At 41.2% G+C, this 25637-nt stretch overlaps 1 protein-coding gene and 1 long non-coding RNA gene across 3 annotated transcripts in view; one reads left to right on the forward strand and one right to left on the reverse strand.

The window, feature by feature from the left end:
• PYGL (glycogen phosphorylase L) overlaps nucleotides 1-22549 on the forward strand; it is a 64577-nt gene extending 42028 nt beyond the window's left edge. Inside the window, exons 17-21 of the mRNA XM_068545536.1 lie at nucleotides 780-987; nucleotides 2303-2437; nucleotides 2859-2925; nucleotides 6180-6352; nucleotides 21662-22549. Coding sequence (XP_068401637.1) covers nucleotides 780-987; nucleotides 2303-2437; nucleotides 2859-2925; nucleotides 6180-6352; nucleotides 21662-21674 — 596 coding nt within the window. The 3' untranslated portion in view covers nucleotides 21675-22549. The remainder of the gene's footprint in view (nucleotides 1-779; nucleotides 988-2302; nucleotides 2438-2858; nucleotides 2926-6179; nucleotides 6353-21661) is intronic.
• Nucleotides 7182-15326, reverse strand: LOC137765767 (uncharacterized). Of its 2 annotated transcripts, XR_011074252.1 has the most exons (4): nucleotides 15310-15326; nucleotides 14859-14918; nucleotides 7639-7717; nucleotides 7182-7274 (listed from the first exon to the last, which is right to left on the reverse strand). It is a non-coding gene; the product is annotated as an uncharacterized lncRNA (long non-coding RNA). The 2 variants fall into 2 exon arrangements; XR_011074253.1 differs by lacking the exon at nucleotides 15310-15326 and having other exon boundaries at nucleotides 14859-14976.
• Nucleotides 22550-25637: the final 3088 nt, after the last annotated feature.

Genomic DNA, 25637 nt, shown 5'->3' on the forward strand with positions numbered 1-25637 from the left:
TTGATAAAAAATTAATCAGCCCATCCAAGAAAGAAATGGAAAATTTTATTTGAGCCAAATTGAGGATTATAACCCAGGAACAGCAGATCAGAAAGTTCCAAGAACTGTTCCACCCATTAGAAGTCAAAGCAGTTATATAAGTTTTTTGAGACAGAGGGCTCTACATTAAATGCCGTAATATTCACAGTTTACACAATCCAGATCTTCAAGTACAAAGTGGTGGGTCATTGTGACCCCTTACAAGATCAAGAAGGAATGTTATCTTTTAAGGAGTTGTCTTGTTGGTGCTAGGAGAACGTTGCTCTTTATGGCTGAGTAGATATTTCTGCCGATAGGGAGGTTTGGTCCATGCATAATGCAGATACACAGTGCACAGGAGAGGGGAGAGAGGAGGCCAGAGGGCAGAGAAAATTTTTCATGTTTAAATTTTTCTTGTCTTGCCATAAAATATGAATTTTATTTCACAGTAGTGTCGACTTTTATAGCAGAGAGTCAATAGATACTCTTTAAAGTTCATAGACCAAGGAAGAGTCATGTAAGCATAGAGTTATTTAGCATTGTGGCCATAACCACCAAGAAGCACATCAGAAATGGGCAAAAGTGGTTGCCAGAGTCAAGGGGAAGAGTGAGATCCATCCTACACCATTTGAATGTTTATCTTGATGTACATGTACTACTTTAATGATTAAAACAGGCCAGCTAGGTGAATGCTTAGATACCATACAAGCATATCCAGAGAGACAGAATCACTAATTCTATCACTGATGCCTTGCTTGCAGTCATTCCAGCCACAGATCTGTCGGAGCAGATTTCTACCGCAGGCACTGAAGCCTCAGGGACAGGCAATATGAAGTTCATGCTGAATGGGGCCCTGACTATCGGGACCATGGATGGGGCCAACGTGGAAATGGCCGAGGAAGCCCGGGAAGAGAACCTGTTCATCTTTGGCATGAGAGTAGAGGACGTGGCTGCTTTGGACAAGAAAGGGTGAGAGAGCACTCCTGCTTGTTGAGCAGGTGTCCCCCCAGGCGGGTACCTGCCCACCCAGGTGTCCCATTGAGGCAGGTCACATGAGAGTGACAGCAGAACATCTCCCATGAGTCAGGGGACCCTCTTGACCACAGATTAGTCTTGTTACATGCAGCAAGTGAAAGTGAAAGGAGCTTGGGCACAGGTACATGGGCTCGTTGCTATTTGTTATCAGCCATGGCAGAGCTGGCCTCATGAGCTATTCACTTCTCCACATCTGTGATTTTCACTTTGATCAAAAAACTGAACCAGTTTGTAGTTGAAGTTTTTGCCTATTATTTAAACCATCTAGTGTTCCTTTAAGATCTCAAAGAGACGGACTAAAATGTGGTAGATGATAGGCCTGGTTGTATAGAAGCACCCAGAATGCTTGTTCCACTTAATATCTGGATAGGTTTATTAGCCTGGATTCAAATAAGAAGTAAAGAAAGATGCTGCTCAAAGGAACCACAGCAATCACAAAATCTGGAGGGTGTCAAATATACTTCCCAACCCTTGGAAGTAAATTTTTGTTCAGTAGCAACAAATTTGGGGATCTGTGGGACCAAAAAGCAACTGTCGGGGACTTCCCTGGTGGTCCAGTGGTAAAGAATCCGCCTTACAATGCAGGGGACACGGGTTCGATCCCTGGTCAGGGTACTAAGATCCCACATGCTGCGGGGCAACTAAGCCCACGTGCCACAACTGCTGAGCCCATGTGCTGCAAACTACAGAGCCCACGAGCTCTGGAACCCGTGCACCACAACTATAGAGCCCACGCGCCCTGGAGCCTGCACACCACAGCTAGAGAAGAGAAAACCCGCCGCCACACTAGAGAGAAGCCCACGCGCCACAACGAAAGATCCCGCATGCCTCAGTGAAGATCCCGCGTGCTGCAACTAAGAGCCGACGCAGCCAAAAATAAATTAAAGAAATAAATAAATAATAAATAAATCTTTTAAAAAAAAGCAACTGTACAACGCTTGTTTAGAGCCATAAAGCCTGCTTTGAAATGAATCTTACTGTATTTTACCGGATTAGACTATTGCTCTGTGACTAGGATTTTTATTATCTACTGTCCTTAGTGTCTTTGGTTACAAGCAACTAATCAAATTTAGTTGGGAAAAAAAATTTCAGGATCTAGATAAATATTATTTATACCCCTGTTGAACTCTATAATGACTTTATAAATGCCAGTATTTCTGAATGCATTTTTCACAGCTAATGTAGCGTCTGGTGTGTCGTTAACAAACATTAACAGAACCTTTTCTTATCCCCCGCCCCAACCCTACAGGTATAAGGCAAAAGAATATTACGAGGCACTTCCAGAGCTAAAGCTGGCCATCGATCAAATTGACAAGGGCTTCTTTTCTCCCAAGCAGCCTGACCTCTTCAAAGACTTAGTCAACATGCTATTTTATCATGACAGGTGAGTTCCCACAAGAAGATGGTGCTGTTTGGGCCGTGGAAAGGGGATGAGAATATCTTAAACCAACTACAACACACGTAGATTAGCATAGATCTGTGATCTGATAAGCTAACCTAGACTTGGAAAGAAAAATTAGGTATTCTCCACTAACAATGCAAGGAGAAGACTTAAGAATAAGACCCACAAATTTGGTATTCTTTTTCTCCTTCCATGGGTGTACCCAACTTTCAGATGCATCCATGTGATAACATTCTCACGTGTGGGAAGAAAGGTTGAGGGCTGGTTGAAACCCTTGTGAATAGAAATGTCAGATTGGTAAGCCAGCCATGCCTGACATTAAGCAAAAGAGAAGTTTAAATGGAATCTTAGCACACATCTATTAATGAAGCTTTGTGTTTTTTCCTTCTAATCACAAAAAAAGGTTTAAAGTTTTTGCAGACTATGAAGCCTATGTCAAGTGTCAAGAAAAAGTCAGTCAGCTGTACATGGTGAGTACATGGCCGAGACTTACAAAGGAAACCAGTTTACAGTTCATTAAAATTTTGGTTTCTTTTTATTAAATCTAAATAACAGGGCCCCACCAACCAATCAAAAATGGGAAGTGAGGCAGCTCTTTAGGTTTTTTCAGATCAAAACTTGACTGTTCCTGAATTCAGGCAAAGGTTGGCATTTGACATTTCAGTTGCAGTTGTAGGTTTTTTAATATCCAAGTAAAAAGTCACAAATAATTCAATATTTATTGAGCACCCACCATGTAGCAGGCATATCCTAGAGACTGAGAGTATAAAGCAAAATTAAATACTCACTTTACCCACTCATTTATTCAACAGAGAGGCATTGGGGCCTCCTCCATGGCAGGCACCATGCTGGGCACTGAGGTCCCAGCATGGACAAAGCCAAGGCCCCTCAAGGAGCCTATTTAGTGCCGGGGCCCTTAACCAGGAGTGCATCAGAATCACCAAGCAGTTTTTTCAAAGTACAGATGCCCACCGCCCTCTAAGAGATTCTGACCCAGTAGTGGGTGGGATCACCATCAGCATTTGAAAAATCTGCTAAATTGATTCTAAGGCTGAGCCTTTGTTTATCGGGAAAGGACTGACCCCCCCTAGGATTTGAAAATTGTAAAGTAAGTACCTCTCCTGGATTACCCATGGAGTGGTGCTATATGAATAGAATATAAATGTATAGAAAGAGGGGAGGTTTCACACTTGAATTTAAAAAAAAGAAAAAGAAAAAGGAATGAAACAAGAAAGACAAAGAAAGAGAGAGAGGGAGGGAGGGAGGGAGGAAGGAAAGAAAGGAAAGAAAAGGAAGGAAAGGGAGAGAGAGAGAAAAAGAAAAGGGCTAGAGCCACATTTGTAACCCTTCATGTGCAAAGTCATACATCTTTACCAAAGAGCCCAGCCCTCTAGGTACATTTAGTAAATATACGGAAAGGCGATCATCTCTGATAGGAAAGACTTTCAGGGAACTGCAGAAACCGCAGAAGAACAGATACAGGAGGAGGCTGGCCCTGTGCTAAGACTCCAGCTTGGGCTTCTTGAGGTAGCCGTCCTTGCCCACACAGTCTCCATTTTGGCTCTCCAACTAGAAAGCCATTATAGAGCAGACCAGTGGGAACGCATAAACTCTCCACCTCCTGCCCTCTGGACACATCAGTAACTACTTCCGACAGAAACATACTGCACTAACATTTCTTTCTATTCCTTTCCCAAAGCCAGGTGACAAGGTAGTTCCTACAGTCATCCCAGATATCCCACTGAGGTTTTAAAACAGGATCACTCAAGGCCTGTGCTGCTTTACAGCATATCCAGCCCCCCAAAAGTGTATATAAACCAGAGTTTTACATACTTCCCAAGGAGAGGCAGTGCTAGATTTAAGCAGAGTGGCTCACTTCCTGCTCCCTGAACACTGCAGAGAGCAGCCACATACAGCCTCCAAGAACTCAAAGACAGAGGAAAGAACATGGCCACCTCTAGCTCCTTCCTCTTGATCTTAACCCATGCTCGTTATGTAGAAAAGCTGTATAGGGAAAGAAACAGAAGTGAAACAGAGCAGGAAAGGAAAATATGAGTGAGGGCATGCACAAATGTGAATGCTGGTTTTGCACAATGGTCCCTTCTGTTAAGATGATGGCCCTGATCCAAAGGATGCCCACCTAGAAGGCCAGCGTTCTGTTCCATCTTCCTTGTTCATTAGTGCAAACTGCAGCTTTTACTCTTAACAATAATCATATGGTTGAAGCGTAGAAAACATGGCCCACGTGGTTGGAAGGTCTAGTCATTATCCCTTTAAATAAAGAACGTGAAGACAGGAAGCTTTTATTCTCTTCTTATTTTAGTAAGTTTCCAAAGTCTGAATAAACTAATTTCAGACTGTGTTTTAGTTTTTCTTTTAAATGCTTATAATTCATTGCTGTTGTTTTCAAATAATATTCTGGTCATTTCCATAGAACTCCTTCTTAGAGTTCTTTACAAAATCACGAGGCTATAAAATAAGTAGCTTCTCAGCTGCATAGCACAGGGAGATCAGCTCGGTGCTTTGCGACCCACCTAGAGGGGTGGGAAAAGGACGGTGGGAGGGAGACCCACCAAGAGGGAGGGGATATGGGTTATACGTATGCATATAGCTGATTCACTTTGTTATACAGCAGAAACTGACACAACACTGTAAAGCAATTATACTCCAATAAAGATGTTAATAAAAAAATAAATAGCTTCTTATACTTTTTACATAAAATTATGAGAGATATATATTTAGATATATAGATGTATATTTTTTATTTAGGATAAAACCTTAATTGGCCCTGTTTTCAAACCCCAGTGGAGTATTTGGGATTCAGTGTAAACCTATTGGAGTATCTACCTTCTGAAAAAACAGGAAAAGAGGAGTCGGTGAATAAAGTCTCCTGTGGGATTGTTTGCCTGCCTGATAGCTAATGTTCTAGAGTAGTGTTTTTCGAGCTTTGGCTGTGAGCCACAGGGTAAATTTCTTTTTTTTTTTTTTTATAATTTTAATTTACTTATTTATTTATTTTTATTTTTGGCTGTGTTGGGTCTTCGTTTCTGTGCAAGGGCTTTCTCTAGTTGCGGCAAGCGGGGGACACTCTTCATCGCGGTGCACGGGCCTCTCACTATCGCGGCCTCTCTTGTTGCGGAGCACAGGCTCCAGACGCGCAGGCTCAGTAGTTGTGGCTCATGGGCCTAGTTGCTCCACGGCATGTGGGGTCTTCCCAGACCAGGGCTCGAACCCATGTCCCCTGCATTGGCAGGTAGACTCTCAACCACTGCGCCACCAGGGAAGCCCCCACAGGGTAAATTTCTTACGTGGCATCTAGCAGACAATGAATGTTAGTCCCTTCCTTTCCCCTGTAGTTTAAAGGGAGATGAGGTATCTTCATTCAAAATGAAGCATGGGAAATAAGGCTTACATGCCAAAACATTGTAACTATGGCAGAAATTACCAATTAGGGTTTCTGTAAGAGTGAAAAATACTTTTTCATTTTAGAGAAATATAATCTAAAATAGGAGAAAAGCACAGTCTGCCCTGTCCAGCTCCCAACTGTGAAACAAATGTATTTATGATTCATTACAATTTACTCCTGTCATTTTCCCCATAAATTGTACTTGGATGTGCTTGGCCTGATGTTTGTCATACAGCTTGATGGGCACTCAGGCCCTGAGCCTTAGATGCACATTAATTTAATTTAATTCAATTAAACAAGTGTAATTCTTGTTTACAGAATCCAAAGGCCTGGAACATCACGGTACTCAGAAACATAGCCGCCTCAGGGAAATTCTCCAGTGACCGAACAATTAAGGAGTATGCCCGGGACATCTGGAACATGGAGCCTTCTGACCTAAAGATTTCCCTGTCCAGTGAACCCAGCAGTGGGGTGAACAAAGCCAATGGAAAGTAAGTTGTAAAATGTCCTGAGAAAAAATAGCTTCTTACTGGACTTCAACATTTTCACAACATTCTTTGATTTTGTTTTGTTTTATTAAATAATAATCTAGTTAAGTATCTCTGGGAATTGGGAGGGAAAGTGTATGACTATATTAGGGCTAAAAATAAAGCGTTAATTTCCAAAGGCTACATGAGTGCCAAATCTTACTATTTTATAGCAGATTGAGTAGCATGCTAGGACTTTCCCCAATGCTATTCAGAAAGCTAGAAAACAGCTTGGAACTTTTTAATGCCATTTAAATTAACTAAACTCAAATACAAATTATTTAACTACATTGGAGCATCTTTCTTATACTGCTTGCTGCCTAGGTGCAAATCAAAGACCACCTTATCCACAGGTATCCCCAGAATGTTTGGTAACTGTACATTTTTAGATGGGATGAAATTTTTACCAAATTCTGATTCTCCACAGTGAAGTTTCAGCATGTTCCACAAAGTAGACTATGACAAGCTAAACAAGAACATTCCATAATGCCCAGCATCCATGCTTTCCCTTACTAAAATGGCAAGTGACTTGTAGAAATGTCAGTAACTTCAGCTCACCCAAGCAGCCCAGTACAGTTTTACATAAGAAATATACACCACAAGTGGTGTTTGGACCAAGTCTTCGCTCTCCGCTGTACTCAGACCTCACGCCCACTGCTGGCTCAGCAAATCTCTGCAGGAAAAGGACCTAGATGAGCTCACATGCTTTCCCCACCTCATGGTCTAAGTAAGCCAGAGCAGCGCTCATTGCATTTAGCAAAGCAAATCTTACCTCACGGTTTTTAACAGTGTGGCGCTTTTACACAGGAAGTTGGCGGCCAGGAGGAAAGATCACCATCTTCACCCTCTCTTCGTTCCTATATGCATTGTGTGCAATTTCATAGAGCTGCAAGGGGCAGAAAGGCAAGGACTCAAAGGCTGATCACTGAAGCAGTTGTTTTCCTAGTCTGATTTTCCTAAAAGGGTATGGAAACAGCCAACTTAAGGAGTTAGTCCCATTAAGTCAGAGATATGGGCACCCTGCATATCCCTGAGTGGTTGCCTCTACAACCAAGGAACTGAAAGCTGCACAGCTCATGGAACAGTGACAACAGTGTATTGTATACACCAGGCGGCACAGCAATTCAGGGGTGCAGAGAATCCCTTATAATGTCAGAGACCCTTCTTTAGGCCCTAATCAAAGTTTGGCTGGCTGAGAAAATGGTGAAATTAGTATAGTATGTTTCTGTCAGCCACTGAACTTAGTTTACCTTTTTTCCAAATTCCAAAGGCACCGTTTTGTCATCCTCACCGTGTATGATAAGAAGGGGAGAAGACAGGAATTTAACACTAGGAACAAGTGGAAGAAAAGCATTCAGTTCAAGAAATATACATTGAGATTTCTCCTCTTCTAAGTTAAGGCTTTAGCAAAACATGAGGTTTGCCCAAAATAAAGGAATGCTCTTTCCATCCCTCCCAGGAATAACAACTTCATATATAATAAGCTTCATATAGTGACTTTTTTTTCCTCCAGGCAAGACTCTTCTGTTTACTCATACAATTTACTTAGCTTATTTGATTTAATTTATTCCTATGTGATTTTTGAAAATAAGGAACAAAATCACTGAATTTGTACAGATTTAGCAGAACCTCACCTTTTCCTTATTCTGCCTTATTTCATAATATCTGGCATGTTTTAATTAAACGAAAACAAAGTAACTCAAAACCAAAAAATAACAAGAACTACCACAGGACCAAGGAGAACTCTTTGTAGCAATTTGTTTACATTTCCCCATAAATGTACAGGATGGACATGAGATCAATAGGTTTGATTAGCCTCCTGGTCAACTTCCTATTTGGTAATTCGAAAAGGCTATGATATGAAGAATGACTAATAAATAGTACTTCCCTGTCCCCTTCCAAATTCTGATACCATCCACCCCTGCCACAGTGACTTGCTGTTACTCCTGAGGATGTTAGATCCCTCAAGTGTGCTGAAATAGAAAAAATACTGATAACGACTGCCTATTTGTAGGCACTCTAGATTCTCCAACTGTGAGAGGCTAACTTGCCAGCTTCTAGTCACTGGACTTGCTATTGGGTTATTCGGCTGGATGGTGTATGGATTTTGGTTACCTGGGGAATAAGACCTAGAACCCAGAGATTCCTCCAAGGAATGCTAGGTTAGACCCTACAGGACCTTTAAAGCGTCCTGAAACACCCTAAACCTACAACTCCCTTTATAACTTCAGAGAAAGTACTGAATTGGTAAAGTCATTAAATTAGACATAAGGATAATACCAAATACTAAAAATTTGTAGATACTGTAGATACCTTACCCCAAATCCTAGTGCCCATCTAAGAATTCTCATCTACTCATTCAGACTGGTCATCTCCCCATTCAATAAGTCACATGATAATTACCCACCAGAATCCTATAGATATAGTAATAATTACATCATTAAGTTACTTTTCATCACTGGGGAAGACTAGTTTGTCTTTCCTCAGGGCATCCATAACCGTGCTTAAAAATCCTGGAAGTTTCCGGTAAATCTATTTTCTAAAAAGGAAAAAAAATTGAAACATGGCCTATAGCTATGTCATTTGTTATAGTTTCCCACTATGAACTGTAGTAATATAGAGAGTAGTGACTTTTGAAATATAATAAACTTTTTTTTGAAAATATAACTTTAATGGTTTTAAAAGTAATTCATGTTATCGTAGGAAACTTGGAAAATAGAAGAAGGAAGAAAGAAGAAACAAATCACACATAATCCCACCATCCATAGACAATCACATTAAACATTTTGTGGTTTTTACTTATCCTTTTTTTAAAGTACAAGTAGCACCACTAACTTATTTCTTCCTACTCATAAAGGAGCAGTGATATGCATAATCTAAAAATTGCTTCTACAGTGAACTGCAGAATGATTAAGTGGTTTAGTTGGGGAAAAGAATATTCTGATTAGTTAGAAATTCTGATAAAGTATACAATACATAGATAATTGGTTTTAAAAGATTTGAACATATTTTTTTAAACATCTTTATTGGAGTATAATTGCTTTACAATGGTGTGTTAGTTTCTGCTTTATAACAAAGTGAATCAGTTATACATATACATATGTTCCCATATCTCTTCCCTCTTGCGTCTCCCTCCCACCCTCCCTACCTCCCTATCCTACCCCTCTAGGTGGTCACAAAGCACCGAGCTGATCTCCCTGTGCTATGCGGCTGCTTCCCACTAGCTATCTATTTTACATTTGGTAGTGTATATATGTCCATGCCACTCTCTCACTCTGTCACATCTTACCCCTCCCCCTCCCCATATCCTCAAGTCCATTCTCTAGTAGGTCTGTGTCTTTTTTCCCATCTTGCCACTGGGTTCTTCATGACCTTTTTTTTTCTTTTTTTTTTTTTTTCCTTAGATTCCATATATATGTGTTAGCATACTGTATTTGTTTTTCTCTTTCTGACTTACTTCACTCTGTATGACAGATTCTAACTCCATCCACCTCACTACAAATACCTCCATTTCATTTCTTTTTATGGCTGAGTAATATTCCATTGTATATATGTGCCACATCTTCTTTATCCATTCATCCAATGATGGACACTTAGGTTGCTTCCATGTCCTGGCTATTGTAAATAGAGCTGCAATGAACATTTTGGTACATGACTCTTTTTGAATTATGGTTTTCTCAGGGTACTGAACATTATAAACTCTGTTGAATATGATTTAATATTGCAATGTTTTAAAAAGGCATTTTAGGTTTTAATAATGACCATAGGACTCCAAATATAACAATTATCATTCTAAACATACTGAATTTCCTCATTAATGGCAAATTCCAGTAAAAAGAATGCTAGCTAAATCAGCTCTTGCCATATTTTGATTAAGTCGAAAGGTAAATTCGTTTATATGCCCTAAAAACCTCCATTTCAACTGAAAATGAGGAAAGGACATAAACCCTGAGCAATACTGCACCTTCCTCAAACTTTTAACCCTGCCTCTAAACTACTCCCAAGTCCATTCAGTTCTCTCCATTTCCACTAATCACCCAGCCTAACCCAGCCCTCATCTCTTGCTTGGATTACACCAACAATCCCAGGTGGCTTCCTATTCCACCCTCGCCCTGCTGTAACCCAGTTCCCGCAGGGAAACCAGAGTGATCATTTTAACGTGCATCTCTCATCACATCCCTCTTTTGCTTCACATCCTTCAAAGGCACGTGGATTAAATCCAAGCATCACCTTGGCCTTGGAGGCCTTACAGAATCTGGCTACAGCCTCTATCGCCTATCACTAAGCCCACTCCTCTCCACCCCCAGGCCCTGCTGTCTTCTGCTCCTGGAACACGTCAGCCTTGATCCCACTGCAGGGCCCTTGCCTTTCTCTTCCCTCAGCCGAGACCTCCAGATTCTCCCATGACAACTGGCTCCTGTCATGCAAGTCTCAGTTTAGATGATATTTCTTCAAAGAGGTCCTCCCCTAACTAGCCATCGAACCTTGTCCCCCACCACCTCCAGTCATTCCTTTTACATCATTTTATTACTTTTACAGCACTTCTTACTATTCAAAATCCTCTTATTGCATACTTGTCTTCAATGTGCCTCTCCAGCAACTATACAAACTTCATAGGAGGTTAGACCACAACTTTCTTATTCCCTGTAGTATCCCCAGAACCTAGAAAAGTTCCTGGTACCTAACAGGAACTTGATAAATATTTGCTAAAGAAGGAGTGAATCGACTGTGCAAATATCCCTGATGTACACTTTAAGCTATTATCTGTCATTTTCATCTCAGTGTGACTAAATTTCATTCAGAGTTTATTCCTTGGAACAGATTTGCAAAGAGAAAAGACCAACAAAGTATTATGTGTATTCCTCTGCGGTGCTAAGCAGGGAGGGGGGTGCAATGTAGTAAATGGGACGTTGCCAGGGAAGGGAGTGGGTACAGAATAGGTAGGCTGGGGCCATAAATGCAAACGTCTGCTTCGCAGTTTAAAAAGAAAAGAATTATGTTCAGTGTAGAAGCAATTTTTAGATTTCTGCCTGTCACTGCTCCTTTACGAGTGTGGAGAAATAAGAGTTAGTGGTCATTGCCCCAGCACTATAATACGTCATTTGTTGTAGTCTCCCACTATGAACTGTAGTAATAGAGAGAATAGTAACTTTCTAAATATAAGGACCTTTAAAAAAAATTTTTTTTTCCTGAATATAAAAAAGGAAATTCATGCCTGGTAGGGAATTTGGTAGGGAAACGGGTACAGAATACGCAGGTCGAGGTCAGTAAAGACAAACTCCTGCTTCACAGTTTTGACATGGGCCTGCTGCTGGCAGAAACCTACGTGGTTTCCCAGGGTCTGTCTGGCCTGCATTTTTTGCGTGGTCTCACAGCAAATGACTCGCGTTCGGGTACAGTCTGGAAATCCCAATACTGCTTCTCTTTCCCTTCCTTCCTTTGCCCTCCTCTTGCCCATGCTAAGGGCAAGATTTCTTGTTTTCTCTTTTCTTTGTCTTCTGGTTCTGCTACCCCTGGAATCAGGACTCCTCTGAGGAGAATTCAGTAAGAGAAGCCCTTCAGCAATTCATCTCCAATTCCGAAGGCGTAAGGAGAAAGGGGGCCCCAGTCAGTCTACTCCCCTTATCCCTCACTCCTCTCCAGCCAGAGGTGCCCCTCGAGACTCACAGGTCAGGCCACCCCTCCAGCCCAGACCACAGCGAGGGGCTCCTAATTGGTCTCCCTGGCTCCTCTCTGTTCTGGAATTCCACCAGATAAATATTCTTACAATACCAGTTACCTGAAATCTGCTGTTACAAAGCTTTGGGAGTGGAACACTGTCTATTTAAACAAACAAAAAACTCCTATCTTGGCTGTAAGCCCATCCACATCTGGACACAGTCTTTCATCCCAAAAGCTGCGCACCTCCATCTGACTGCCTGGAGTTAGAAAATGCAGGATTGAGTCCCGTTTCCCCTCTATAGGGTATGTGGCAATTGGGCAAGCCTTTAAGCCTCCATTTCGCTCAGTGGAGGCAATGGTGCCAAACTCAGAGGTGCTATGAGGATTTAAAAGGATGACGAGTGTGAAAGATCTTATATAGAGGCCCTGGGTGACTCTCAGGTATTTTATAACACATAATCACCCCATTCTGGCCCCGTGCCTTGGCTCACATTCTCCCCTCCTGTCTGTGTTTTCTAACTGCTCTCCCTCGCCTTCAAGAAATGAACTTAGATCCTATCTCCCTGTAAGTCTTCATTGGTCACACCTGCACACAAGACCCTTCTCTTCCCTGAATTCTCCCTACTCTGATATTATTGTTCTGGGTCCTCCCCTAACACCTAACTTAGTCTACTGTATTATAGAAAGAGTGGAAAAAAGGAACAAGCATTTGTTGAGTGCCCATATTTTTGCATGATTGTTTTACTTAATTCAACCTTTTCCAACAACCCTATGCAGTACCAACCTCATTATAGAAATAGGAAAAATACAACAAAGGGAAATAATTTACCAAAGTCATAATTGGTTAGTGGCAGAGGCCAAATTTGAACCCAAATCCAAATCTGTCTAGCTTCACAGCCCATGGTCTTTTTCCACTATGCTGAGTAATGAAATTGACTCCAAAGTGATACACGGAAATCCACGTCATTACTTTATATCCCCCATTAATTTCCTATCTCCCCAACTAGACAAGAAACTTCTTGAGGGTAAGGACCTATGCCTTTCACTACATCCGTGTCTCACACCACCTACACTTTTTTATTCAACAGTAATGTTCAGAGTTACGGCACTCCACTGATAATAAAAATAGCTAACGGCCATTGAGTGCTTACTCTGCGTCAGGCACTATCGTACATGCTTTTCATATGTGAGTCTACCACAACAATCTTGAATAGACTGTGATTACACCCATTTATAGATGAAGCATTAAAAACAGTTAGTCCAAGATTACACAGCTGTTAAGTGACACCCCTGGGGAAAAAAACCCAGAAAGTCTGACACCAGAGCCATGGTTCTTAAAGAAAATATTTTAAAAACGTTTCTATGAAGGTGTCAGAGACCTACCAAAGCAATGAGGTCTTGAGTGGCCTAGATCAGTAAATGGTAGCATATGTATACAATGAAATACTATATAGCAACGAAAATGATCAAACTACAGCTATACATCATGATAAAATCCCACAAATATATGTTGGTTGAAAAAAAATGGAATACATTCTATACAATCCTACTAATGTATAAAGTTCAAAACAAAATTATACTGCTTAGAGATGCACACATGGGTGGTAACACTATAAAGAAAAGCATGAATATAATTACCATAAAATTCAGACTAAGGCTTACATCTAAGGTGAGATTTACTGGATTGAGAGGTGACATACAGGAGGCTTCTGGGATGCCAGTGATGCTAATTTCTTGACTAAATGTTGGTTACATGGAGGTTCAGTTTATAACTATTAAATCATAGATCTCCCTATTACGTTATATTTCAAAATTAACAAAATTTCAAAAAAAGAAGTAAATGGAAAGATTGTACCTGAATTGTAACATGCCTTCAAGTTAATTAATTTATTAGTAATTACTTAAAAGTAATATAATAGATGTTCAATTGTTATTTTTAAATGAATATTTAATTGTCTAGAACCAATTTAAATGTTTTATTTATTAAATCTTAAATTACTCAGCATTCAGTATTTTGGACTGTAGAGAGGATTCCTGCATTGACTTGGAGCTTAGATAGTACAGGCATTTTCAAGATTATGTGATTCTGTGAACTAGCTGTCCCAGGAAGTAATGAGCTGAAATAGTTAAGCAAGTTCCAGAAAGTTCTATGATGATTTATTGTACGAAAAATTCCAAAAGTAGACACTTGGATTAAAGTACCCTTAAGGGACTTCCCTGGTGGTGCAGTGGTTAAGAATCCACCTGCCAATGCAGGGGACACGGGTTCGAGCCCTGGTCCGGGAAGATCCCACATGCCGCGGAGCAACTAAGCCCATGCACCACAACTACTGAGCCGGTGCTCTAGAGCCCGTGAGCCACAACTACTGAGCCCACATGCCACAACTACTGAAGCCCATGCACCGAGAGCCCATGCTCCACAAGAGAAGCCATTGCAATGAGAAGCCCACGCACCACAAAGAAGAGTAGCCCCCGCTTGCCGCAACTAGAGAAAGCCTGCACGCAACAAAGACCTAACACAGCCAAAAATTTTTTAATTAATTAACTAACTAATTTAAAAAAATAAAGTACCCTTAAGATGCCTTCCAAGATTAATCAACAATTTACAAACTTGGGCCATATGTCCCCTCTAAGAATCTCACCCCCCGCCCTCTCATTTGCTAACATATCTATGGAGGTATGACTATAAGCAATTGAGCATCAGACATGGAATGAAATTATAAAATTAGGATAATATATACAACAGATTAAAAAAAAACACATCTTGTCAGTCAATTCTTTATCTTCTTGGAAAGATCATCTTCTCTACCTGGGATGCTGTGTAAAACCATTCAGCAACTTCCTTGAATTCTCTAGAGACTTTCTTCTCCTAAAATAATGAAAGATGTGGTTGACATTCATAGGGCTGAAAATGATGTATGAGATGTTTGTTTTCACTTTAAAAGGAATAATAAATAAACGAACAAACCTAAGTCAAGTCTATCTATGAAAAAAATTATAAAAGATATGAGGTACAGTTTAGTTAATGGGGAAAAAAAAGCTTTGGCTCAATAAGCCACTCAATCTATTAGAAGGAAATAAAAGGACTACAAAATCCAAAAGCCGTGTGGCCCCCTTTAATAGCAACTGGCTAATAACCTATCACAAGTTAGAATAACTTAGAAATATATAAAACTAGTTAAGAAAAGGAAAATTGTTAATAAACGTGTGTCGTAACAGCCTACACTTTGACATCTTGTAAAGATCTATCAGAGACTCACCTTTAACACAGGATAATTGATACTTGCAACCCATATGTTGGTAAATGGAGCCTCCAGGATAATAGCATCAACTGGAAATTCTTGAAAAGAAGAAAAAAGAAATAACTCCCTTATCATATTTCAATACTATCTTTCCTAAATAAGGGATCTTCAAGGTCTTGTACATGAACTACCTGCATCAAAATCAGTTGTGAATCTTATTAATAATGCAAATTCATGAACCCACACCAGAGTCCAGTCAGAAGTCAGTATCTAGTGGGTGGGGAGTGTGAGAATGTGCATTTTTTTTTTTTAAAACAAATTCTTTTTTTTAAAATTTATTTATTTATTTATTTATGGCTGTGTTGGGTCTCCGTTTCTGTGCTAGGGCTTTCTCTAGTTGTGGCAAGTGGGGGCCACTCTTCATCGCGGTGCGCGGGCCTCTCATTATCGCTGCCTCTCTTGTTGCGGAGCACAGGCTCCAGACACGCAGGCTCAGTAGTTGTGGCTCACGGGCCTAGTTGCTCCGCGGCATGTGGGATCTTTCCCAGACCAGGGCTCGAACCCGTGTCCCCTGCATTGGCAGGCGGATTCTCAACCACTGCACCACCAGGGAAGCCCGAGAATGTGCATTTTTAACTAGCACCCTCGCTAAAGAGATTTCATTTCTAGGTACATGATAATTGAAAACCACTACCTTCTTCTAAAACACAAGCAGGTTTTCATGACTTGGATAATTTAAGAAAGCAAAGTACTACAGGAAGGGAGAGTGTTCGGCAGAGGCTGACTAGGTTGTTTTGGCCCACACTCCCTCTGAAAACAAAAGATCTAAACACTGGAGTTACCATATATGGACTTTAAAATAACTTATTGAAAATAACAAATGGTGAAATAGTAAAATATTTATTAAAATTTTAATGTTAAAGAAAATTTCGTATTATATATTGAACAGTGTATAATGTGTAAAATATATATAAATATATTTAAATTAGAGCACAAAGAGAAGAATGTCTGGAAAACTCAGAAAAGAACACTGGAAACATATAAGACATGGGAACAGATCTAAAAAAAAAAAAAAAAATATATATATATATATATATATATATATATAAAATTATAGTCTCAGAGAAAGAGAAGACAAAGAATGGAGCAGGCATAATATGTGAAGATATAATGCCCAACAATTTTCCAAAATGGATGAATATCAGGCCACAGTTAAGCAGGATAAGTACCAAGAACACCTAGGAAAATCAGAGCAAAAATGCTGAAAAACAAAGAAAAAAAGAAATCTCAAATATAACCAAAAGAAAAAGTAAACATTATCTTTAAAGGAGCAACAATAAGACTGGCAGCTGACTTTCTAATGAAACAGTAAAAGCGAGAACAAAGTGGATGACATCTTAGAAAGGTTGAAATAAATTACTGCCACTCTAGAACTCTGTGCCCAGTAAAAATAGCCTTCAAAAATGAAGATGAAATAAAGACATTTTCAGACCAAAATTGAGAGGAATCTTCACTAACAGACAGGTGGAAGAAAAATCCCAGATGGAAGCACAGCGATGCTGGAAATAATAAAGAGCAAAGAAAAGGGTAAATCTAAATACTGACTTTATAGTATGAGAATAATAATTTTTATGGAGTATGTAATAAGAGAAAATTAAAATACATGGTAGCAAGAGTTCATAAGTTGGGGACTTAACGTAATTAAAATGTTCTAAGGTAATTGCATTATCCAGGAAGTGAAGTATTCATTTATGTGGGAATTTAATTCGGGTAATTCAGCATTGTCAACATTGAAGGAGCCATGAGAGTTTAGAGGAGCAATGAAATGACATTTCTTTTATTTCCATAAGTAATTAAGATTGTGTATAGCAGGTGACACACTTTAAAATGTTTACGTAACTCACCCTGACCTGTATTGCCAAGTAAAGTTTAAGATATACTGCAAGTGATTACAAGCTTTTAACATGTATCAAAATCACCTCGTCTTAGTCACAGAGATTCCAGTTCATGAAGACAGCTAGGATCCACCTAGCTGTCACCTGTGTTTCTAACAAACACCCCCTGCAGCTTCTGATGAAGGCAGTTCTCAGAACACTTTGAGAAACACTGATATAAATATTATGTAAGGAGGGCTGCAGAAAGCAAGTCCTGCCTATTATTTCATAATGTATTATTTTCCTCCCCTGTAATCCAGATTACTCCATAACAACATTTATTATCACTTCACAGTGAGGGCTCTTTTAAGGTAATTTTAACTCTTTTCTTAGTATTTACTTTTAATTTCATAACTCTGAAAAGCAGGTATTGTATATATTAAATAGAAAAAAGAGAGTTTATTAGACTATCAGGAACTGTCTAAAGTTGGGGTGCTTTAGGTATCTCTGTGTTCAGATTGTGCACAACAGTCTCTTCACTGTTTTTATTTTCCCACATCAAGCCAAGAAATTATACCACGTAAAATAAGCATTTTATCATACCTTTCTCTTCTAGAACTTTTGCAGCATTTGTTGCAACTCTGTAAAGCAATGAAAATTAGTACATATGCGAAGCAGTGACTTAACAGTCAAGTAAACAGTACAAAATGCAACATCCAGTATGAGCATCTGATGAAAGCTCTTGACCCTCAAATGTGCATAGACACAAAATTTTGCACAGGATTTCAAGGGGTTCCACTGGCCCTAAACAAGAATGCTTTCATTTAAAACTCTCAAGGAGAGTTCTGGAATGGCCTTCAGTGTCATAGATAGCCATAGAGCTATACCCTCCCTTGTATTACAGACAGGCACGCTGAGGTGTAAGGTCACTAGCCACACGTGGAAACTGAGAGAAACCATCTCCTAGCTCAAGGGTCCTCCTGCTGCTCACTGCTGCCTATAATATGACACTAGCGCCCCAAGGACCCACCTAAGCACCCCTCTTCAGACCCCACTCACCCTGTTCCCAGAGAGTGGCCCCAGAGACACACAGGGGTGGTACCATTTCTCGCCACGGTCCACTCACAGACACAAACAGCATCCACCGTCAGCCCATCCTCCGTGGGTTTACCCGTCGAGTCCCCGAACCCTGGCAGCAAGGAAAGGCAAACACAATTATCACTGCCTCCAAAATGAGGGCCATCAAAAGGCCCCTTCTTACTGAAAAACCTTTGTACACTGTTCTTAACACATACCTCTGTAGTCAACAGACAAGACATGAAAACCACCATCACTCAGCACCTAGATGACAAAGGAGCTGTTATCACTTTAATTAGGAGATGTAAACAGAAAAGGTGGTCTCACCTCTTCAACACTTCCATAATCCTGGTTATGATGGTTTAATAGGTAGGGAAAAATGCACTTCTGAAATCTGGTGTTTGACTTCAAACTTGAGAAGATCAGGCTCAATGGGAAAGAAGGAAAGCAGCATGGCAGAATAGGATCACACAGCCTGGGTCACACCCTGGCTCTATCACTTACCAGCTGTCTGACCTTGGGCAAGCCACTTAACATCTAACTGTGTAAATATATTCTGAGAAGTGAAAAATAATACCTTCAGGATTGTTGGAAGATTGCATGAGATGATGTATTAAAGTACCTTGGTACATAGTAAATGCCTTTTTTAGGAATTCCCTGGAGGATAAGAACTCCACACAGAGTTGTAGTAGAAGCAAGCAAATAACGGGAAGATATTTATATTAAGTATGAACAGATAAAGAGTTAATATTGATCAAAAATAAAGAGATCACTTGATTACATGAAACCACTGCCAGCCCCAAATAGATAAATGAGAAAAGAACATAAAAACATAATTTTAAATGAAACAATAATACAATGATAGACGAAGAGAAGGGAGATAAAAGGGGACAAAAATTTACTGTGCAGGCACTTTTAAATCTTTACTTAATTCTCACAACAGTCCTACAAGGTATGTATTCTCCGCATTTTACAGAGAAAGAAACCAAGCCTTGGAGAGCTTAAGTAACTTGTTCACAGACACCCAAATGGCCAGCAGCAGAACCAAGATTCACACCTGGGCCTGCCTGTGTCCAAACATTGTGCTTCCCCTACTACTGCATAGATGTGAGAGACTGAACTTTAAATACAAGCTGAACTAATGATGAGGAAGTAAATGAAACTTTTAAACATCTATTTAAACTACATTCCCTCCAAACAAGTTATCCAAGACACAGGGCAGTTCAGCATCCAGGGAAACGGGAACATCCATGTGTTTGTGGTGCCATAAATTGAAGAGCCACTTGACAATGCAACTCAAGCAACAGATCCTACTCCTAAGAATTAATCTCCAGGAAAAAAAATTCCAAAAGAAGAATAAACTAACTGCTTAAAGTTTTCTGTAGCAATACTATTTTAAAAGAATTTAGAAGGAGAAAAAAAAAACCTTATATTAAATAGCAGTGAAATATTTAAGTAAATAAACAATTGTCTATAAATATAATGGAGAATGATCACCCTTTAAATTGGTAACTATGATGACTATGGAGAAACGCTGAAGAATATTTTTTAAATGGTATTAAGTAAAAGAGCACAACATAAAGGTATATAGAGATACAATCAGTAACATGAAAAACTTTATAGAGATAAAAACTAGGGGGGAATGCAAATCAATGAAAATAGCTCTGCTGGGTGATTGAAGTGATGAATGAATGAGAAAGGGGGAGAGAGGGAGGGAGGAAGGACAATTTAATAACAAAGTTTTAATTTTTAAAAGAAATCGCCTATCCAAAGGAGTAAATGAAGAGCTAAGTAAGTTTGGTCAGGCTGGGAAATGATGACTGTGGTGTGTGGAATCCAGAACCTGCCTGGAGGAGGAAGTCTTATCATACCATCCCCACACACCCCACACACCGCAAGGCTGATCTGGCTACTTTTCACACCTACACCTACAACTCTTCTTTTTTTTTTAATGATGGTGACAATATTTTTTTTTTCTAAATCTTTTTAAAATTTATTTATTATTTATTTATTTATGTCTGTGTTGGTCTTCGTTTCTGTGCGAGGGCTTTCTCTAGTTGCGGCAAGTGGGGGCCACTCTTCATCACGGTGCACGGGCCTCTCATTATCGCGGCCTCTCTTGTTGCGGAGCACAGGCTCCAGATGCGCAGGCTCAGCAATTGTGGCTCACGGGCCCAGTTGCTCTGCGGCATGTGGGATCTTCCCAGACCAGGGCTCGAACCCGTGTCCCCTGCATTGGCAGGCAGATTCTCAACCACTGCACCACCAGGGAAGCCCCTACAACTCTTCTTCCTGTGCACACAGGAGACATACAATTCACCTTGGCCAACAGCAGGAGGGGAAAAAAGTACACGTTCCCACAGACCTCAGCACCACACCATCCCACTTAGGGAAGTACAAAGAGTGGAGCTCAGGGTGGAAAGCAAACCTAAAAATTAATAGACGTCATCACCCCAGGCAAAACTGCATCCAGCCCACCACTCCTCGGAGTGATGAGAGAGGGGAGTAGACAGGAGAGGATGGCCATGTCTGAACAGGGGAGGGAGGATGAAGAAGGTGCTGGGGTGCTGGGCCTGGCAGGATTCCGGGCCCCACTAATGCTGTGAAATCAGGAAAGGGCTCTGGAGTGGGAGCTGGCTTGTGGGAGGAGAGACCAGGTCTTGGGATCAATAACTAGACAAGCAGCTGAATCACCTAAGGGAGAGATTACTAACTACCCAAGGGGAGTGTGGGAGGGCATAAACAGGACCCCGCCAGCCAGCTCTCAGTCAGATATGGCGAGGTGGAGAGCCTGCCATCTTCCTCATGCTGGGAGATGCAGGGGCTGCCCCCAAAAACTGGAGTCTGTAGCAGGCTGGTGAGGACACCAAGGTATGGCCACCTTCCCTCGGCCCAACCTTTTATGGGGCTGAAGAAGGGCCTGAATGACTTAAGAGAAGACATTCTACATCTTTATCCCATACCACCAAAAAGGTTGTTTCTGGTAGAAGGAGTGGTTTTTGCACTTAATATATTTAGCAAATAAATTCAACTCCATCTGGTGATGAAAGGAACAAATTCATTAAAGTGTTTGGGACTCAGAGATGTTCACGTCTGTTTTGATCCCCCAAGGTCAAAGCTGGAAGAGAAGTCTACTCATGGGACTTTAGGCCCAGACACCACAAACCCGCCCTCACCTCCAGGAGCTCTCAGGAGATAACCATGCTGAGGGCGGAGGAAGACCTTAGGGCTGTAGCCCAGAAAAGAATAAATGGAGACATAAAATCGGTGCCTTGAGGCCCCTTCAGACATACCTTTACTAGCTCAAGTCTTTGTAGAGGTTCAAAAAAAAAGAGCAAGAATTAGGAATTACAATGACAAATTCAACAAAAATCACTATCGTGCTGCTGGCATCTGATCTCACGCCTTTTCTTTTTCAGGTTAGACAAATAACCAGGAGAGAGGCCAATGCCTCTTGGTGTCATAGCCCACGCGCCTGTGTCAGGGTGAATGACCCACAGCGCCCCTCTGCTGCTGCCTTCCCCCAAGTGAGCACCGGCTGCCCGGACTGCTAGCGCTTCTCAACGTAAGCATTTGATTGAACTGCTGACAATCCATCTGCTTTCACTGCTGCACAGCAAAACCTATTTCTAAGAATACTTCTAGAAGCTAAAGGAAAATAAGTTCCAGAAAGTGGCTTTTCAGAAAAAGGGATGATATAATCAAGTTCACTAAAGGAAGCTCTGCCTGCATCCTGTCCACTCTGCCATGAGGTGCAAGATGAAGTGAAGGAGAGAGACTCACAGCCCTGGAGGTACAAGAAATACTTTCTTCCAAAAGAACCACAGTCTACTCTCTATTAACCACATAAAAGGGAGATAAAGATGATTCAAAAGGCAGAGGATTCTTTAAAAAACCATTTGAATTTGTTTCAGAGCCAAGTTTCTTCTTAAACCTTAGTGGGTCATGGAGCCCTTTGAACATGTAATTAAAGCTATGGCCCCGCTGCCCCGAAAAATGTATCCATTCTTCAAATTTTGTGTACAATTTTGGGTTGGGAGTTCGTGGACCCTCTGGGGCTTCTATGGATCCCAAGTATAGAACCACTGTTTTCATCAAGGTTCCCTGTGATCTGTCATTTGGCCTCCTTCCAGCTCAGTACTGCTGAGAGCAAGCTGAGACTTCCGGGCAGGAGACAGAGGAAGGTGCAGCTGACCCCAAGCCAGGAAATCTGGGATAACTGAGGGCAAGAGCGGATTCACTCAGAGGGCAGACGTGACTATGTGATTCACATGACCCTTTAAATAAAAATGCATTGTAACACCGTGCCCAAGTTTACACAATCAGAACAATGTTAAGCAATGTTGAAAAATGTTGATTTCACAGGAAATCTCTGTAAATGTGACTCTAAAACATACACCTCAAGAAAGCCCCTTGAGCAAAGGCAAGTCTTGAGAAAGCCATCGTCTGACACAAAAAGACGGTGAGTAAAAGAGACAGAGGCAAGGGAGCCGAGGGGCAGATTCCAGACCTTGTCACTGAGTTTGAAGTGTCCCCCCAGAGACAGAGCGAGGTCTGCGGGTCTCTGAGGCACGTCGCCCCTCCCCCATGCTGAGACCCGCCGTCACAGCCAATACTCATCACCCACCATAATGACACAGGCCCACAGAGGGCCTGGCAGCGTACCAAAGGAGAGCCGGCCTTCTGGGAGGTGCTCTTGGTTACCAAGCAAGGTTGGGACCACAGAGAGCTGGCTGAGGCATCAGTATTCCAGACTAGGATTAGTCAGGGGGCCCCCAGTACCCGTGATCAGAATTCCAGCTGATCTCTCCTAGGGAATCCATACTTTTGATGAATAGGATTCATGCCAAATAAATGAATCTCCATGTGGTTCTGTGAGAAGACCACGGATGTGGAAATTGCTCTTCCTTTTCTCCATACCTCATGCCTATTCCCTATCCAGTCGTCCATGGATTTGATCCATCATTTCCGACACTCAGGGAGTAAAGGAACCACTCCCTTCTTTGAAATCAGTATCCACATTTTAGAAGTTAGTTTCCCTTTCAGTTAAGGATCCACATTATTCTACATATAGAATATATAGATTTTTTTTTTAAAAGAGAAGCCTATTGCCAGAACACCCTCAAATTTCAACAAAGGGAAAAAAATATGTGGAGGGATGCTTACAGACCTAAAAACTGAGCTCTGCCTTACATTCCCCCACAGGGCTGAACTACTCTTTCACTCTGTAAAAAAAAAAAAATCCAAGCAAAGGCACTGACTTGTGTTCTGCACTGCCACGAAGATAAACAATAATTGCGTTGCCGTCATGGAGGGCTGCTTCAGAGCGGCTACGGCCCTTCCCCTAGCATCCTCCCAACCGGCAGCTAGAAACTGTGTGCCTGAAAAGCAAGGAAAGGTTTCCGCCAACATGGACAGAGAGAAGACGTCTCTATCCTCGCCAAAGTCCGAAACCCTCCTTGTGTCAATCAGATACATATTTATATTTATATGTTTATATACTAACTATTAGAATATATAATGAATTATTATATGTAAATATTCAATATATTTACATACAAATATTTATCTGAGTAATATATGCACATGGTAAAAATTAAAATATAATGCCACAAACATCTTATAATGAAAACCACTACTGCCTTACCCCACCTCTCCCATGCCCAGAGATAACCCCTTTTACCCATTTACTGTTTTAGTTCTTCTGACTCCTATACCAATCATGCTTCCAAGACTGCAGTTCTTAGGTGTGGTTTATTGAAATGCAATCCACTGGGTGGAAACAAGCAAAAGATAATAGATATTTGCCACCTGCTGTTGGTTTGGCTGAAGAAACAAATTGGAAACAAAGGGAAACCAGTTTAGGTAGGAGAAAAGAACTTGAACATGAAATTAAGCTGTTCTACTCAAGAAACCCAGTGACCTTGTGATTTTAAACACCTGAGTGAGCTCCAGTTCCTCCACCTTGTTAAACCAATGAATGAACCCTGCTAACACAAACACTACCATATGACATGTCACCAGGAGACTTGGAGAATTGGCCATGTGATGATAAATCTTCAGTCCCTCAGTCTTTTTTTTTTTTTTTTTGGCCACACCACGTGCAGCATGTGGGATCTTAGTTCCCCAACCAGGGATCAAACCCATGCCCCCTGCAGTGGAAGTGCAGAGTCCTAACCACCAGACCACAAGGGAAGTCCCAGTCTCTCAATCATTTAGAGGCAAAAAGTCTGACATCAAACCCCAAGGCCTCTGTACTGCAAAGACGGGCATTGCTGCCAGCTAGATGAGCCGGTCATGAGGACAGTTGACTCACCAAACAAGGACTGATGGGGCAAGAGTAAAGAATAAAGATGTTTTCAAACTCCAACACTATTAGTGGCACTGTACCCTGCAGATTAGGAAGAAGTTATGTGAACCCATCCATATTGGTTCCTAAACATTCTGTGATCACATGTTTAAACTCAGGGAGATGAAATATAAAACAGGGCACTGGAAAACGGGCAGCCAAGAACAAGTAGGTGAACCAAACAGAAGAAAATACTGAGATCAGCATAGCAAAACAGACGGTAGGATGCTCATGGCCTTGATGGACAAGTATTTATGGAGTGCCCTGTGCCAAGCACTGTGCTGAGCAATGGAAACCCACCAACAAAGTCCCCCACCTATGAAGTTACTGTCTCATAAGGAAGACAGACATTAATCAGATAATCACACAAGCGCTTATTCAATTACAGTGGGGATAAATGCAGTAAAGGACAAGCACAGGTTGCACTAACATATGCCGAAAATGGGGGGGTGAGGAAAGGCTTTCCTGAAAATTACCGTTTAAAATGAGACCCAAGAGATGGGTAAGCAGTTAGTTAGGCAAAAGGAGGGAACGGAGGGAGCAGAGAGAGAGAAAGAAATGTTGCAGACAGAGCATGGCTTCTATACACGGAGGCCAGTGGGTCTGGAGCAGGGTGGGAAGGGGGTGAGGAGTAAGGCAGGGAAGAAGACAGAGCCAAGGCACCTGAAAGACTCCACACTCCAACATAAGATTCCGGAAAAGCAAATGCAAGCAAGTCAAGCTTCAATATAAAGGGAGGGTGTGTGGAACAGCTCCTTCCAAGGAACACCGACCTCTCCCCAGGCAAGTAACACAGCACTGCTCACCTCTGCCCTTTCGACATGAAAGCCGCACCCACCAAGCACCCCAGGGTCCAATCAGTGCACTCACCAGATTCCCAGAATCACCCTAGGTTCAACTTTGATGTAGAAGTTCACTGTGTGAGGAATCTTTAACTCCGGTTTCTTTAGATCCACAAGAAATGGTGCTTTGACTGGAAAGTAGAATTCATTATCAACTCCCAGAATCAAATTCCATGTCTTTTAATCACAATCAAAAAAAGTAAT

Source organism: Eschrichtius robustus, chromosome 1 (assembly GCF_028021215.1).
Source record: "Eschrichtius robustus isolate mEscRob2 chromosome 1, mEscRob2.pri, whole genome shotgun sequence".
NCBI classification, from domain to species: Eukaryota; Metazoa; Chordata; class Mammalia; order Artiodactyla; family Eschrichtiidae; genus Eschrichtius; species Eschrichtius robustus.